The following is an 18,422-nucleotide window of genomic DNA, read 5'->3' as shown; positions in this document are numbered from 1 at the left end:
ATGGGACCCTATGATTTCTATGTACGCCCCTGCTAAATCCCATCTGTGACAAGATTTGCTGTTCACAGATGTCTCCATCCAATCTCACTGAGCTGCAGCTATTTTGCAAAGAAGAATGGGCAAAAATTTCAGCCTCTAGTTGTACAAAGCTGGTGGAGATGTACCCCAAAAGACTTGCAGCAGTAATTGCAACAAAAGTTGGTCCTAAAAAGTATTGACTCGGGGGCTGAACACAAATGCATATCACAATGTTTAAATTTAGATTTTTTAAATATTTGGAAAACCAGGTATCATTTCTTTACACTTCACAAATACTTGCAACTTAAGTGTTTGTATATCACATAAAATTCCAATAAAATACATTTATGTTTGTAGGTGGAGTGTAAAAACAAAATGTGGAGAAGTTCACAGGGTATGAATACTTTTTCAAGGTGCTGTATATATATTTTTTTTATTGCAATATTTGGACTGGAAAGTGATGTACGAATAGATGATGCACATGCTGCTGCTGATGTGTATATTTCTGTATCCTCCATGAAGTCACACCCACAGTGGGATGGCTCCGTCTGGCGAATATCAGCTTCTCTTTATATCTTGGCTTTCATTCAGTTACAGGGACAAGTGCAGTCAGGATTTCTGCCCTCTGAACATGGCTCACTCAGCCTCAACCTTCTTGAGGACTTTATATAGCCGACTTCATGGTCCTATGTGCTGTAAGAGTTATATATCAACACAGGCTCTATCCAAAATCTACACAAGGAGCTTCACTACTTCTGCCAAACTTCAGGATGCAAAGTCCAACCCTGGGTAAGATTCCGTTCTATAATGGAAAACTTTTGCAGATGTATTTGTGGCATTTTCTTTTGCATTATCTTTTTATGCTCATTAAGATTTACTACTTCTGCTGAATGCCGAGATGCAAAGTCCAGTCCTGGGGAAGAGCCAATACTGTAATGACTTGGAAAACTGCAAAGAATTTGTATCACTCCTCCTGATGTTTTTCCCTTTTTATGCTCATTATAACTTTGGTTTTTGTGTTTTCTTTAGTTATGTACATTAAGACAATCATTGCTGTATATTTCTCCTAAGGTTAGATTAACTAATACAGTATAGAAGATTATGTCTTTACACACTGCACGGCACAAGGGGTTTTTAAAGGGAACCTGTCAGGTCCCATATGCGTTCTGACCTACAAGCCGGGTGATGTGTGGCCTAGTAACCCCTTCCTACCCATACCTGTGTTATAATATTGTGTAATATGAATTTATAAAAAAGTTTTATAACTTACATGTTCCCTATGTAAATAAGCAGAGGGTCTAGTCCCCTGGGCGTCGCTTCGCCCTGTGGGCGTTTGTATGCTTTCCGTGGCATCACGTCTCTGTGGGCATGATACCATGGATTTACAGGTGACGTCACCGTCAGCTCCTGGAGATCCCGCACATGCGCACTTCTCATTTGCACAACCTTCTTATCCGGATGTTTACTTGCTGGACGCGCTTTGCGCATGGTCAAAACTGCAGGAGTCTTCTGATCATGCACAGTGCGCTTGTCAAACCAACAAGCAAACACCCAGATAAGAAGCCTGCACGAATGGCAAGCGCGCACGCATGGGATCTCCAGGAGCCGACGGTGACGTTGCTCATGTAAATCCATGGTATCACGCCCACAGGAGCGTGATACTACGATACGCATGCAAACATCCACGGGGCGAAGCGATGCCCTGGGGACTAGACCCTCTGATCATTTACATAGGGAACACGTAAGTAATTAAACATTTTTTTATACATTCATATTCCTCAATATTACAACACAGGGATGAGTAGGAAAGGGTTATTAGGCCACACATCACCCTGCTTGTAGGTTAGAACGCATATGGGACCTGACAGGTTCCCTTTAATGTTACTGACTTTAAAAAAAAAATGGATCCAGGTAAGTAAGGATAAATATCTCCGTGCATAGAACCCTATACCCGTGCCCTTTTCAATATATACTACTAAATGTAATTTACTTTACAGGGAACCTGTCATGTTTCCCTGTCATGTGAAAAACTTTATTGACCTGCAGATTAACAGTGGGTTCAGTCTGTGTATCGAGAACCGCAGCTGTAACCGTGCTGCTCCCCCCCCACTCACGTAGTGACAGCACCTCAGGGTCAAGACCTCGGCTCGTATTTTGGCCACATATTTAGTTTCTGATTGTGTGACTTCTTGTTATTGACCCCGCGTGATGACCCCTCTTGCCTCCAGCTTGCTCTACCGGTCAGCAGCTGAGTGTGTGACCCTTGCCCAGGGATCCCTGTGTAAGTCAGAATTCCTATACATGGGTAAAAGAGTGAAATTCATGGCAACCCCTGGTATTTAGTAAGCAGAGTTATTTGAGCTAATACTGTCCGTGGAAGCTGTATTAATAGCTGCCAGGTTTCGACAAACAGTGCACCAGTAATACTTACAAACTCTTCCCGATAGAGCTTGTAACCACTGCAGTGAAGCTGGTAAGGATCAATGGTGTGAACTGCCAGCTCCTGACTCTGGCCAGCTTTAGCACCACTGCTGTTAATCGAAAGGCAAAGCGACCCCATACAGCAGCTTCAGGAGCACACAGGGGCAAACTCTACCACTGGTCCGAACTGTCAATCAAGCAGGAGTGCCTACTCCCAAGCAATTTGGAAAACGGATGGCTAAGTATCAATGGGCTCCTGAATAGGCGATGTTGAAGCAAACTTTTGAATGTAAAAGTTGGATCTAAGCTGTATTATTTAGCTTTGTTTTCTCAGACAAATTGTACAACCAAAAACATGTTTCAGTCTCAACATAGTCTGAGTATAGCTATTCAGACAAAACTAAAGCTTTAAGAAAGCAATATTAGTTTAAAATTGTATTTTTATTGAAAATTAATGTATATGTAGGTAAACGTTCCACTGTACAATAACCAGGGACATGGGAAAAATGGCAGCCAGGTAATAAGGTAATCAAATAAACTGTAGTATTATTGCAGGGTACAATTCACAATATAGTATAATTAAATGCATCAACATATCATAAAAAAGTGTATCATTATAACCCTGCCCCCCGAAGAAGCAGGGCGACATGTACGTCGGGGTAGAAGTACATGGGTCAAGCTGCCAGCCACAATAAGCAGGTACTATTATTGTTTATGTGACTCCTTTATCAGTATGATCCTGGGTGATCGATTGCATATGGAAGTAAATCTGGAGCACTATTAGAAATATTTATTGTACTCTCAATGATACACTTTTTATGATATATTGATGTATTTTATTTTACTATATTATGAATTGTACCTTGTAATAATATTACAGTTTATATGATCACTTTATTACCTGGCTGCTATTTTTCCCATGTCCCTCGTTATTGTACAGTGGTACTTTTACCTAAATATTTTAATGTCTTAATTTTGAATACAAATAACATTTTAAATTAATATTGCTTTTCGTGCTATTCCTCATAATCGGATCAGAAAAGCACATGCTCTGTATCTCACAGATGTCATTTTGAGCTCTGTGATTTTCACGCATATGTGAATGGATCTATGAAACGCTAGGAGTCCGTGTCCTGTCTGGTAAAAAAAAAAGTCTGGCAACATACGGAAACGTTACACGAATGTGATGATGTGGCCTAAGGGTTTAACATATAACTGCATTACTCCAAGTCATAAAGTACAGAATAAAGATTTTCATAAAGTTACTTACCGCTGATGTCTTATCTGATTAGTTTTCTGTTGTTTCTTCTGGTCAGACCTTCATGTCCCATCTTCCAGCCACAACTTGTCATGTCACACTGATGATCACAGCCCTGAAAATAACAAGGTCACATAGATTTTTTTTTATTCAGGAGGCACTGTATATACACAATCTCCCAGATTGTGAGGTTATCCTGGCCATCTCATGAATTGTGGTGTGGAAGGGAGGACACTATGAGGGTCATATAATGAATTATGGAGTGGAAAGGAGGTTATTAGGGCAATATCATGAATTGTGGGGTGGGGAGGACACTATAAGGGTCATATAATGAATTGTGGGGTGAGAAGGAGGTTATCAGGGCTATAAAATGAATTGTGGGGTGGGAGAGGATGCTATGAGGGCCATATAATTTGTGGGGTGGGGGAGGACACTATGTGGGCCATGTAATGAATTGTGGGGTGAGGAGGAGGTTTTGAGGTTCTCACCACTATGTCATCACTCACCTCCCCATCCTCATTGTCCCCTCCTCAGACTATTTGTCACCACTCACTAGAGTTGAGCGCGGTTCGCGGTTCGTGGTTCTCCAGTTCACGGTTCGAGTGATTTTGGGGGCTGTTCTAGATCGAACTAGAACTCGAGCTTTTTGCTAAAGCTCGATAGTTCTAGTTACGTTCGAGAACGGTTCTAGCAGCAAAAAGCCAAGCTAATTACTAGCTGGCTTCCGCTGTAATAGTGTAAGTCACTCTGTGACTCACACTATTATGAAATTTCAGCCCATAGTGTGCGGGAACAGCGCATTCAGATCACTGCTGCTGGGATAATGGCGATCGCCATTTTTTTTTTTTTTCCTTGTCTTCCTTCCCTAAGCGCGCGCGTGTAGTGGGGCGGGCCAGCATGTCAGCCAATCCCAGACACACACACAGCTAAGTGGACTTTTAGCCAGAGAAGCAACGGCATGTGTGATAGGATGTCCATGTCACATGTCCCTGCATTATAAATACGGGCATCTGCCCGTCTGGACGCCATTATCTGCCTTCTGCGTCTGGGTGTCAGACACCGCTGGCGTAGCTCCTGTCTCCGATACTGCTGTGTACGCTCTATACACAGCGCTATACAGAATAGGGATAGCAGTTTCTTTCAGCTCTTGTAAGGGCTAATTACAGCAGGCTCAGAGCCATAGGTGACAGTCAGGTCCGTGGAAACAGATTTTAACAGCTACACAAGATAACAGCGTCTGTGTAGCTAAGCTCAGGGATTTCCTCGCTGCATTTCCCCATTAGGAGGGATAGAAAGTGAGGCTTCCTTTCCTCTACACAGACCAACAACCCTGCCACTGTACCCTCCTGCCCTTTGCACACTCAAGCTCATTGTTACTAAGCCATTATACTAGCAAACACTGAGTAAACTTAGTGGCATCCTAAAAGTGGCTGTTGGACTTCCATTTGTGTCCCACTAGTGCAAATCAATTTGCAGCACCTCTGCATTGCACACTCAAACTCATTGTTACTAAGCCATTATACTAGCAAACACTGAATAAACTTAGTGGCATCCTAAAAGTGGCTGTTGGACTTCCATTAGTGTCCCACTAGTGCAAACCTATTTGCAGCACCTCTGCATTGCACACTCAAACTCATTGTTACTAAGCCATTATACTAGCAAACTATGCTGCCAGTTTAAGGGCCATAGTTGCATTGTCAGGGATAATTATTGTTGTTTATTCTGCTGTTAATAAAGCTAGACCACCGCTGCAATCTACACCACCTCAATTTTTACTACCACATTTTAAGTGCACAATCTTGTCGCAATCAAAATGAGTGGCAAAATGACAGATGCTGTTGGAAAGGGGAAGAGGCGTGTTGGAAAAGGAAAAAAAGGGTTTGTCCGTGGGGAAGGTGGCAAAGCTCCATTAACATCTGCTGAAGATAGACCATCTTCCAGCAAAAGTAAGATGTCTACTACTTACTGTGGACAATCCGATGTGCTCCCTTTTTTAGGGACACGAACAACTGGAACAAAGGTAGATGATGGCCAAAAAAGGAAAATGCTTGAATGGATCTCAAGTGGTCCAACAAGTGCCCTCTCTGCCACCTCAACTACCGCATCCAAAAAACACCAGTCCTCTGAGTTGTCATCCCAATCACACTTGCTTTCTCCCAGCTCTGAAGTCTCCATCCGCCCTGCACAGTATGGTGGAACTGAGATGGCTGAGTCTGCAGAGCTGTTCAGTCACACTATAGCCTGGGAATCAGAGGTCTGCTCCCAAGCTACAGTGAGTACAGACCAGGAAATGGTCTGCAGTGATGCCCAGAACCTTTGTGACTCTGATTCAGGCCGTGAGGACCAAGTTTCTGAGCATAATGTTGACCCTTTTTCACAAACTGTAACACCTGTTGTTATAGACAATGAGGAACATACTGATGATGATGAGACGCAGATACCAGATTGGGATGGCAACTTAAATATTCTGTCAGGGCAAGAAGAGGCTCGGTCTGAGGGTGAGGGGAGTGCAAACACAACAATTGATGAGGAAGTTCTAGATCCCACCTACTGTCATCCCACAGTCAGGCCCTCGAGGAAGTCAACAGAGGCGGTGGAGGAGGATGCAACCGACGACGAAGTTACCTTGCGCCTTCCTGGACAGAGTCGGAGCACTGGTAGCACGTCTACAACTGCATCCTCAGCCACCACTCTGCCTCTGAGCACTAGTTGGGGTGGATCAGCAGGTCGCATGCCCTCTAAGCCTTGCCTAGCCTGGTCCTTTTTTGACATAGCAAAAGATAGCCCAAATTATGTGATCTGTAAAATTTGTCGTGATTCTGTTAGTAGAGGGCAAAACCTCAGCAGTTTGACAACTTCTTCCATGAATCGTCACATGAATAAATATCATATGTCCCAGTGGGAAGCTCACCGTGCTGCAATGCGGCCTAGCGGCGCAAACCATCCACCGCCTGCCCCTTCTAGTGCATCCGCGCGCTCTTCATCTTCTAGGACTGTGGGGACAGCTGTCACACCTGGTTTTCCACGCACAACTTCCACCACTGTAACCGCAACAGACAGTTTGCTTGTTAGGTCGTCAGTTGGTTTGGAAGGGGGGGTGCGTGTGTACAGCTCTCTCAGACATCGATAGCACCAACGTAGGCAACATCATGTCTACGCCTGCACTTTCCTCACAAACCTGCATTTTTCCAGGGACACCCTACTCAACACCATCTACACACAGCAGCCAGATCTCTGTCCCTCAGATGTGGACAAATAAAAGGCCATTTCCTGCGACCCATGACAAAGCTAAGAGGTTGACTTTATCCCTCTGTAAGCTCTTGGCTACCGAAATGCTGCCTTTCCGCCTGGTGGACACACAGGATTTTAGAGACCTTATGTCTGTCGCTGTGCCCCAGTACCAGATGCCCAGTCACCGCTACTTCTCTAAGAAAGGTGTGCCTGCGCTACACCACCATGTCGCACACAACATCACCGCTTCATTGAGAAACTCTGTGTGTCAACGGGTACATTTCAGCACCGATACTTGGACCAGTAAGCATGGACAGGGACGTTACATGTCGCTGACTGGGCACTGGGTAACTATGGTGATAGATGGTGAAGGGTCTGCTGCACAAGTCTTGCCGTCCCCACGACTTGTGTGTCAATCCTCTGTCTGTCCAAGTTCCGCCACTGCTTCTGCCTCCTCCACCTCGTCTGGGTCCTCCACCTCCGCCCCAAACCTGCCTGGTCAGGCCACCAGCGTTCTAACTGCGCAGAAGGAATCACGCACCCCTCATTACTATGCTGGCAGCAGAGCGCAACGGCATCAGGCGGTCTTTAGCTTGAAATGTCTTGGAAATAAGAGTCACACAGCGGCTGATTTGTGGGCAGCTCTGGAGACTGAGTTTAATAAATGGTTGTCTCCACTGAACCTGCAGCCTGGTAAGGCCGTGTGCGACAATGCTGCAAACCTGGGTGCGGCCCTTCGCCTGGGCAAGGTGACACACGTGCCTTGTATGGCTCACGTGTTTAACTTTGTTGTCCAGCAATTTTTAACACACTATCCCGGCCTAGATGGCCTTCTGAACAGGGCGCGAAAACTGTCTGCTCACTTCCGCCATTCAACCACCGCTGCTGAGCGACTTGCATCGCTCCAGAAGTCTTTCGGCCTCCCGGTTCATCGCCTGAAATGCGATGTGCCGACACGCTGGAATTCGACTCTCCACATGTTACAGCGACTGTGGCAGCACCGTCGAGCCCTGGTGCAATACGTCATGACGTATAGCCTGGGCCAATGTGATGCAGAGGTGAGGCAGATCACCCTGATGGAGTGATCTCAGATCAAGGACCTATGCACCCTTCTGCACAGTTTCGACATGGCGACGAATATGTTTAGCGCTGACAATGCCATTATCAGCATGACAATTCCAGTCATTTACATGCTGGAGCACACGCTAAACACTATTCGGAGTCAGGGGGTGGGACAACAGGAAGGGGAGGAACTACAGGAGGATTCATTTTCGCAAGACACAACAACATCACCAAGGTCCAGGCGTTCATCATCACCAACGCGGCAGGCATGGGACCATGGGGGACAGGGATCAACAAGGGCGCATGGTAGCAGGCGAAATGTTGAGGAAGGTGCAGGAGAACATGAAGAAATGGAGGACGAACTGTCCATGGACATGGAAGACTCAGCGGATGAGGGAGACCTTGGTCAAATTTCAGTTGAAAGAGGTTGGGCGGAGATGTCAGAGGAAGAAAGAACGGTTAGCACCTCTATGCCACAAACACAGCGTGAACTTGGTTCGCATGGCTGCGCAAGACACATGAGCGCCTTCTTGCTGCACTACCTCCAACATGACCCTCGTATTGTCAAAATTAGAAGTGATGATGACTACTGGCTTGCAACACTATTAGATACCCGGTACAAGTCCAAATTTTGTGACATAATTCCAGCCATAGAAAGGGACGCACGTATGCAGGAGTATCAGCAGAAGCTGTTACTCGATCTTAGCTCGGCTTTTCCACCAAACAACCGTGCAGGTGCAGGGAGTGAATCTCCCAGCTGTAACTTGACAAACATGGGACGGTCTCGTCATCTTCCACAGTCTACCCGTACCAGTAGCACCGTATCTGGTGCTGGTAACAGCAATTTTATTGAATCTTTTCATAATTTTTTTAGACCCTCCTTTGCAAGGCCACCAGAGACAACAAGTCTGACACATAGTCAACGGCTGGAGAGGATGATACAGGAGTATCTCCAAATGAACATCGATGCCATGACTTTGCAAATGGAGCCTTGCTCATTTTGGGCTTCAAATCTTGAAAAATGGCCAGAGCTTTCCACTTACGCCTTGGAGATTTTGTCGTGTCCAGCTGCCAGCGTTGTCTCTAAACGTGTCTTCAGTGCTGCTGGGTGTGTGCTGACAGATAAGCGCACCCGTCTGTCCAGTGACAATGTGGACAGACTAACGTTCATCAAAATGAACAAGTCATGGATCCACAAGGAATTTACTACCCCTGTGTCATCTTGGGGAGAGTAAATGCTTGTGGATTTGGAATGTGGTTGATGCAAATGTACCTGTGAAGTGTACAACTGGGGCACAACTGCTGCTACTGAAGGGGTGGGTGTCTGTGTGGCCCAATTTTTGGAAAAAAGGGAGACTCCGCTTGGAGTAACCCTTGCTTGCTGTGTTTTTTAAAAGGAGCCAAGATGAACAGAGCTGGGATCAGGAAAGACTTAGCTACCTACCCCGGTGTCATCCTGGGGACGGTGAAGGATGGTGTATTTTTGAATGTGCTTGATGCAAATCTACCTGTGAAGTGTACAACTAGGGCACAAGTGCTGCCACTGATGGGGTGTGTGTGTGGCCTAATTTTTGGAAAAAAGGGAGACTCCACTTGGAGTAACCCTTGCTTGCTGTGTTTTTTAAAAGGAGCCAAGATGAACAGAGCTGGGATCAGGAAAGACTTAGCTACCTACCCCGGTGTCATCCTGGGGACGGTGAAGGATGGCGTATTTTTGAATGTGCTTGATGCAAATCTACCTGTGAAGTGTACAACTAGGGCACAAGTGCTGCCAATGAAGGGGTGGGTGTGTGTGTGGCCCAATTTTTGGAAAAAAGGGAGACTCCGCTTGGAGTAACCCTTGCTTGCTGTGTTTTTTAAAATGATCCAAGATGAACATATCTGGGATCAGCAAAGACTTTGCCACCTACCCCGGTGCCATCCTGGGGACGGTGAAGGATGGCGTATTTTTGAATGTGCTTGATGCAAATCTACCTGTGAAGTGTACAACTAGGGCACAAGTGCTGCCACTGATGGGGTGTGTGTGTGGCCCAATTTTTGGAAAAAAGGGAGACTCCGCTTGGAGTCACCTTGCAGTGGTTTACATGATTTTAGAAGGGCGTGCCATGCCTATATCTGTGTCTCCTCCTCTTTTTCCTTGTCCAGCTCTTTTGTTTTCGCATGAGTATATGTCCTTGTCACTTTCCCATGTGTTTGTGTTGTGTTGTGAGTTGTTTGTCACCTTTTGGACACCTTTGAGGGTGTTTTCTAGGTGTTTTTATGTGTTTGTGATTGCCTTCCATTGTTTCCTATGCGGTTCGAGTGGTTCGCCGAACCGAACTCGAACGAGACCTCCGTTTGGCGAACCGAACTCGAGCCGAACCGCGACCGGTTCGCTCATCTCTACCACTCACCTCTTCCTCATTGTCCCCTTTTCCTCATTGTCCACTCCCCAGGCCCACTTACCTCCTCCTCAGTGTCCCCTCTTCAAACAACTAGTCACCACTCACCTCCCCCTCCTCATTGTCCCCTCCTCAGACTATTTGTCACCACTCACCTCTTCCTCATTGTCCTATGTTCCTCATTGTCCACTCCCCAGGCTCACTAACCAACTTCTCATTATCCCCTCCTTAGGCTGTTAGTCACCACTCACCTCCTCCTTATTGTCCCCTTCTCAGGCTGTTAGTTACCACTCACCTCCTCCTCATTGTCCCTTCCTCAGGCTATTAGTTACCACTCATCTCCCCCTCCTCATTGTCCGCTTCTCATGCTATTAGTCACTACTCACCTCCCCCTCCTCAGGCTATTAGTCATCACTCACCTATCCCTTATTGTCCCTTCCTCAGGTTTTAGTCACCACTCACCTCCTCCTCCTCATTGTCACCTCCTCAGGCTATTAAAAAAAAAGTCACCACTCACCTCAACGTACGGGCCCTCGCTGCACTGACTGCTTATTTTCCTGGTACTTTTGAAATGACAGACGCGTGTGCACCATACTGACGTCATCAGGGCACGTGCGCATCTGTGTCACAAAGTGTTGGGCAGGGAGCAGAGGAGAGAACCCTGAGTTCCGCTGTCTACACTTTGTGGAGCTGCAAGATCGCTTCTTGCTCGACACGCTGCGTGTGATAAGGGAAATCTTGCCAGGGGGCCCCCCGGAGCCTCCAGCTCCGGACAACATGTCAGATTACCCTCATTACTAACCAACCAGCAAGGGCCCACTGAACCTCCGGGCCCTGTTGCAACTGTGCTGGTTGCACCGGCGGTGTGTCTGCCACTGATTCTAGCAAAATCTGTGCCCAAAAAGTCAAATAGTGATCCTTCCTTCTCGACCCTACTGTGTGGCAAAACAGTAGTCTCTGATGACATATAGGGCAATCCACGTTCAGAATTAATTACACAGTAAATTTCGAGGTCCAGTTTCACCTTTGACAAATTTGCAGTTAATAAAAAATAAATTTTACCTGTTAAATGTTATATTTCTATGTCCCAATGTAATAAAATTCTGTGAGGAACCTGTGGGTTCAAAATACTTACTGCACCCCTAGATGAATTCCTTAAACAGGACCAACTACAAGGATTTTCCTATATAACCAAGTGCTATACTGGCCCGATCATGCTGATTCTAAACATGCTTTTAGTTGTGAGATTGGATGTATACTTTCTGAAATATAAGCAAGTAAATTTGGTGAAATGCACTATTACTTGATGAGAGTTGCATCAGGCAGGCAGACAGGGGTGGGAATAACTAGCAAAACCCGACCCACCTATTAGATATTCCGTTGCTCCTCTCATCAAATAACAGTGCATTTCACAAACATTTCTTGCCTATACAGTATTTCGCCTGCCCTATAGAATGTAGTTTTCAAAATGGGGACACTTGTGAGGTATTTATGCTATTTGGCACCTTGGGATGCTCTAAAAACGCAACAAGGCATCTCTAATCTATTCCAGCCAAATTTGCATTACAAAGATGGCATAGTGCTCCTTACCTTCTGAGGCCTGCCATGTGCTCAAACAGTAGTTTCTGACCCAATGGGTTATTGCCGAATTTGAAACCAATTTTGTAACAATTATCAGGCTTTATTTTCTCCTACTACACATTGAGTATATTGAAAATTTGGTCTTAAAGTATCATTTTACTGGGAAAAAATTTAATTTTTTTTTAATTCATGGCTGAATGTTTTAAAATTCTGCCAAGCCCTTTTTGGTTCAAAAAGGATCCCAAACCTGGAAATAAATTCTTTAAAGGGAACCTGCCAGGTCCTCTATGTCCCCAGAACCACTAGCAGCTGTTTACCTATCGAAATTCCTTGTCTAACAGTCCCTTTATTAGATTGACACATAAACAGAGCTTTAGAAAAGTATTTCTAAAGTCCGCTTATGATATGCAAATTACCCCTTTGACTTGTTGATGGGGCATTAGTTCTCCAATCTAGTCAGCCCACCCAACATGGTATCATGCCCCATTGGGTGTGATAACATGACTTACAGGAGCTAACATCATTTCCAGCACCATACTGTACATAGCTCACACATGTGGACAGCTGTGTTCCCTAATATCATTGAGCTTCTGAAGTTGGGTGTATGTGTCGTGGCATCAGAGAGGTAGACGGCGCATAACTGAAAGTCTTCAGAAGCCAGGTACTGTACAAGGTATGATAATCTGCTAAATGTCATAGCTGCAGGACATTATGTGGAGACCGCACGGCAAAGCAAAATTACATTAGCCTCTGATGTTTCAACAGTGTGAGAAATGGTACTGGGCAAGTATTTTTTATTGTTTTTTGCTATCCTCGAATTGAATCTCAAACTGTCCAAATTTGCTTGAAAACATACATTTCAGGAAATTTGTCTCAAACTCAATCATCCGCGAATCAACTCATAGCAATCTTTTTTGTCGAACTGGTTGAATTCGCTGAAAATCGGAACCAGCGGGTCAATGCTAAATTTTTTAAAAAACCCGGATCTGGCACCCATATCATTGTATGGGAACCAAAATCTGGAGATTAAAAATGTTGGTAAAGGGATAGGGGGGTAGGAGCACGCGCGGTGTACTCACCAAACTTCTGTCATGGTGGAAAGCTGCTTCCAGGTCATGCTTTCCCTTCCAGAGCCGAGAATTAACCCTCATTGAATATTATCAAAGATTTCTGGGTAACAAATGGAATAAGAAATAGTAATCTGTGGTTACTCCAAAAATACATGAATAAGAGCAAGAGGAAAAGGAGTGCTAAAGGGCCAACCATAATATCAAAAAATGTAATCAAATACCTTGTAGTATCAAAGTGTAAATATATTTATTAAACACAAAATCAGACAAGGCTAAAATCACATGGAACAGTAGAAAAAAGACATATAGAGTGCAGGAAAGTCAGTCCCAGAACAACATTCCCAAACAAAGGGACATCTGCCCAATATCTATATATATAATTGCCTTATTCTGTCTGTCTGTCTTGCTCCAAAATTGTGTCACCGTGACAGTGTCACCGTGACAGTGTCGTTAGAGTGACAACTGTCGAATTGGCCGCTGGGCTTGGCCTGGCCCCCCCCCCCCACGGATTGGCCGCTCGCCTCGGCCTGGCCCCGCCCCCTGAATGGATTGGCCGCTCGCCCCAACCCTCCGCACGCATCAACCGCTCGGCCACGCCCCTTCCCCCGAATTCAAACGAAGCCCCGACTCCCCCAGCCCAGACATAACCTTGCGATGCTGGGATCGAGACGGAGCCGGTGTACACTGGTAACCATGATAAACATCGGGTAACTATAGGAAGCGCTTCCCTTAGTTACCCGATCTATATCATGGTTACCAGCGAACACCGGCTCCCGGTACACATGTGCAGGGAGCCGGCATACGCTGCGGTCAATAATGAAGTGTCATGCAGCGGTGAAAGAGTTAAAGACACTGCAAGACACTTCATTATAGGCAGCGGGCACCCCCAGAAGAGAGAAGACAGAAGAAAGAAGACCCCGCAGTCATACTCACCAGACGCCGACCGGGAGCAGGTGAGCGCATCAACGTCCTGCAGCGGCGGAACACACACGCACACACATAGGAACAGACACACACACATCAGATCACACTCACTCACTCTCACACACACCTCACACACACATCAGATCGCATCCACACACTCACAACATCCAGTGATATTGCTTACTTCTCGGCGGCGATACTGTGCGTGCAGTGACCTTCCAGGACCTGCCGGAGGATCACATGGCCGGAAGCATGTGGTATCTCCGGATGTTGTGATTGTGTGAGCGTGTGTGTGCGATATCGTCAGTGTGTGTGTGTGTGTGTGTGTGTGTGCGCGCGCGCGCGTGTATGCGATCGGATGTGTGTGTGTATGCGATCGGATGTGTGCGTGTATGCGATCGGATGTGTGCATGTATGTGATCGGATGTGTGAGTGTATGCGATCGGATGTGTGCGTGTCGGCAGAAGGCAGAGGAGCACGGCGTGCAGCACAGCTGCTGGGACCGCCCACCGGAGGGCACAGGGAGAAGTGGGGTGTGAGTGTATGCGATCAGATGTGTGCGTGTATACTGTCTGATGTGTGACTGTGGAGCACGATGGGGAGTGCGCAGCATGGGGGATGGAGCACGATGGGGGGTGCGCAGCTTGGGGGATGGAGCACGATGGGGGGTGCGCAGCATGGGGGATGGAGCACGATGGGGAGTGCGCAGCATGGGGGATGGAGCACGATGGGGGGTGCGCAGCATGGGGGATGGAGCACGATGGGGAGTGCGCAGCATGGGGGATGGAGCACGATGGGGAGTGCGCAGCATGGAGGATGGAGCACGATGGGGGTGCGCAGCATGGGGGATGGAGCACGATGGGGAGTGCGCAGCATGGGGGATGGAGCACGATGGGGGGTGCGCAGCATGGGGAATGGAGCACGATGGGGGGTGCGCAGCATGGGGGATGGAGCACGATGGGGGGTGCGCAGCATGGAGGATGGAGCACGATGGGGAGTGCGCAGCATGGGGGATGGAGCACGATGGAGGAGCGCAGCATGGGGGATGGAGCACGATGGGGGGTGCGCAGCATGGGGGATGGAGCACGATGGGGGGTGCGCAGCATGGGGGATGGAGCACGATGGGGGGTGCGCAGCATGGGGGATGGAGCACGATTGGGAGTGCGCAGCATGGGGGATGGAGCATGATGGGGGGTGCGCAGCATGGGGGATGGAGCACGATGGGGGGTGCGCAGCATGGGGGATGGAGCACGATGGGGGTTGCGCAGCATGGGGGATGGAGCACGATGAGGGGTGCGCAGCATGGGGGATGGAGCACGATGGGGGGTGCGCAGCATGGGGGATGGAGCACGATGGGGGGTGCGCAGCATGGGGGATGGAGCACGATGGGGGTGCACACCTCCCCCCAAAACACACACACACCGCCAAACACGCACCGCACAACACACCACACACACACTGGGAACCACAAACACCGCCCTACACAGCACCACACACAGACAGCACTGCAGTCACACAGCGCTCCACAAACAACGCAACACACACAACGCAACACCGAAACAACACCGCTCTCACACACACCCCCACCCAGACAACACCCAGAACATTTACAGCGCCCTACACAAACACTGGCAACTACACACAACAACATCGATATATATAACAAAAAACATACATTAAGTACACAATAAATTCTAGAATACCCGATGCGTTAGAATCGGGCCACCTTCTAGTAGTAGTATAAGAATATAGGCAAGCAGCACCCTGATACCATCATAAGAGGAAACAAAATTTCCTCATATTACAAGTGAGTGCAACATTGCTGCTTACCCATCTTAATAAAGTGCAGAAAATGCTTGGTCAGTGGCAGGGCAGAAGTCCAGTGATGGTGGGAGAAGCCCCAACGCGTTTCGCTGGCGTTGCTTCCTCGGGCGGCAACTTTGAATTTGAGTCCTGGTATACGCTAGAGCGCGTGATCCGTGCATTAATGGACTGATTTGCTATGGGAGATACCTAGCCCCTATTGTTATCCCACCTGGACTCCCCTGATGATCCATACATGAAACGTTGGGAGTGGGAATATTTGTTTTACTGCCTGATACAGGTCTTGGCTTCTTTATGGGATTTGACGTGCTGACTGACAGCCTCCCTCAGAGCCACTATCCTGGTATGCTGCCCACTATTAACGTCTGGATCTGGTAAGACCGTTCCCGTTGATTAAGGGATCTATTTCTACGGCTGTTTGGACCAGAGTACTGGGGCTCCTCGCCCATATCACACACGTATACACCTCCCCCCTATTGGGACTTTTGAATAAGGAAGGTATATTTTTTCTTCTTGTGTATTTAACCTGTATACCTCAGCTGGCTTCTTGGTGGAGGATTTATGTGATATTTTATATCCCACCTTTAGCCAGCCGAGGATTTTTTGACTTAGGGCTGTATTTATGTGCCTTACTAACCATTCGGTCTCCATTTTGGTGGACCATTGGTACCTTTGGTTTTAACACTAGAACTACTGAGGTAGTCATTTTGACTACTTTGCACTATGTATTTCTATATAGGTGTCACGAGTCCAGTAGTTCTAGTGTTAATTCTCACCAGTTACCATTGTTCACTTTTTATTTGCATTATATTAAAAGTTATGTTTTAGGTCTACTTTATCATTATTTAGCTCCCCTGCTGGTTCTGCTCCAGCCAAGATACAGCTGGGTCTGTATTCTCAGGCTGGGGGATGTCCAGCCTAAAAAGATCAGCCTCCAGCTGTCCGGAATTGTTACATCTATTAGAGCGTTACCTCTCTAGGTCCGATGTAATCTACACGTGGTTCCACGATGCTTCCAGCACTACTACTTATCTGAAGCTCACAGCGAGTGCCATAGAACAAGACTGCCCGCTGTGAGCTCCACGCAGCAAGTAAAGTGAGCTGTGCAATAAGCGGTGATGTCACTCAGGTTACCCACGGCCACAGCTGGAGTCCTCCACTTGTGATGCTCAAAACAAGCCGTAACTGAAGTGAGCCGTGCGATAAGCAGGAAGTCACTCAGGTGATTTGCTTTCACAGGTGGAGGCCGTTGCCATTTGCTTTCACAGGTGGAGGTCATTGCTGAGCATGTGGCTCACTTCAGTTGCGGCCTGAACTTCACAGCGGCCAGTCCTCTTCTATGGCGCTCATTGTGAGTTTCAGATATGAAGCAGGGCTCAAAGCATCGAGGGACCTCGTGTGGATTACGTCGGACCTGGAGGGTTGTGTTGGGGTTAATAAAGTGGTTAAAGAGGGCACTTTTTGTCTTTTTTGTACAGATTAGTGATGGGGGTGTCTCTGGTGCCTACTATTACTAATCTAGGATGTAGTGGCAGCTGTAGGCTGTTATTAACTTCTTATTACCCTGATTGCCACCACACCAGGGCAATAAGAGAAGAGCTGGGTAAAGTGTCGGGACTGTCCCATCTAATGGATGCCAAAATTCCAGTTAGCTGCTAGCAGACATTTTTAGACTGGGGGTGCCCAATAAACATGGGTAACCCCAGCCTGAGAATACCAGCCCCCAGCTGTTGGGCTTTATCTGTGCTGGTATCAAAATATGGAGGGATACCACACCAATTTTTTTAATTTATTTTACTGTATGATATAGACCCGCCCACCGGCATCTTTGATTGGCTGCAGTCAGACACGCTGTCAATCAGGATGGGGGCTTGTCTGACGGCAACCAATCACAGCCACTGGTGGGTGGAGGAAGCATTGCACATTCAATGAAGGTAATAAGCGGCCCAGGAAGTGAATGACCGGCCACAGGAGTAGTGTGACAGCCCCCCCGGGGATTCAGTAAGTATGAAGCACTTGCTCCTACCCCTTTGTGCCAGATTCTGGTCATCATTGACTTTATGGGAACCGGCATCTAGCCAGATACCAGGGAACAAACCCCCACCGACACCAAGTCAGCAGGGGATTGATCTGCCAGTCCTCCGAAACGCAGGGACAAGAAGTATAAAGAATTGACATGCTGTATCTTGGCTGCATCTTCAAAAATGCAGCCAAGATGCAGCCAAAAAAAGATGCACTGTGCGGACAGCAAAATAGAAATCTCAGACTTGGCTTAAACGCACACATTTAGGTGCATCTTTATGACGTCAAAAACACACCAAAAACACAGCAAAAGATGCCGTGTGTGAACAAGCCTTACTAATCAGTAAGTGACAGTAGATAAACACAGACACCGAAAAAAATCCTTTATTTGGAATAAAATACAAAAAACACCCTAGTTCACTACTTTATTAACCCCAACACACCACCGCAGTTCCGACGCAATCGACATGAGCTCCCACAGCGATTCCAGCTCTATTACATCTCTGTCACAGCAAGCGACCACATAACATGACCGCTCGCTGTGCACTCCAGAGAATGAGTGAGCTGTGATGATTCATTGCAGTCAGACGCGGTCACACAGGCTGGGGGCATGTCTGACTGCAACCAATC

At 47.0% G+C, this 18,422-nt stretch overlaps 1 protein-coding gene across 1 annotated transcript in view; it reads left to right on the top strand.

Moving 5' to 3' along the window:
* The first annotated feature begins 608 nt into the window (after positions 1-608).
* LOC142250608 (adrenodoxin-like) overlaps positions 609-18,422 on the top strand; it is a 53,999-nt gene continuing 36,185 nt past the window's right edge. The window contains exon 1 of the mRNA XM_075322792.1: positions 609-807. Within this exon, the coding sequence (XP_075178907.1) occupies positions 650-807 (158 nt within the window). The 5' untranslated portion in view covers positions 609-649. The remainder of the gene's footprint in view (positions 808-18,422) is intronic.

This window comes from Anomaloglossus baeobatrachus, chromosome 9 (genome assembly GCF_048569485.1).
Source record: "Anomaloglossus baeobatrachus isolate aAnoBae1 chromosome 9, aAnoBae1.hap1, whole genome shotgun sequence".
Taxonomy (NCBI): Eukaryota; Metazoa; Chordata; class Amphibia; order Anura; family Aromobatidae; genus Anomaloglossus; species Anomaloglossus baeobatrachus.
Note: the sequence above shows the minus strand (reverse complement) of the source record. Positions and strands in the feature narration are given on the sequence as shown.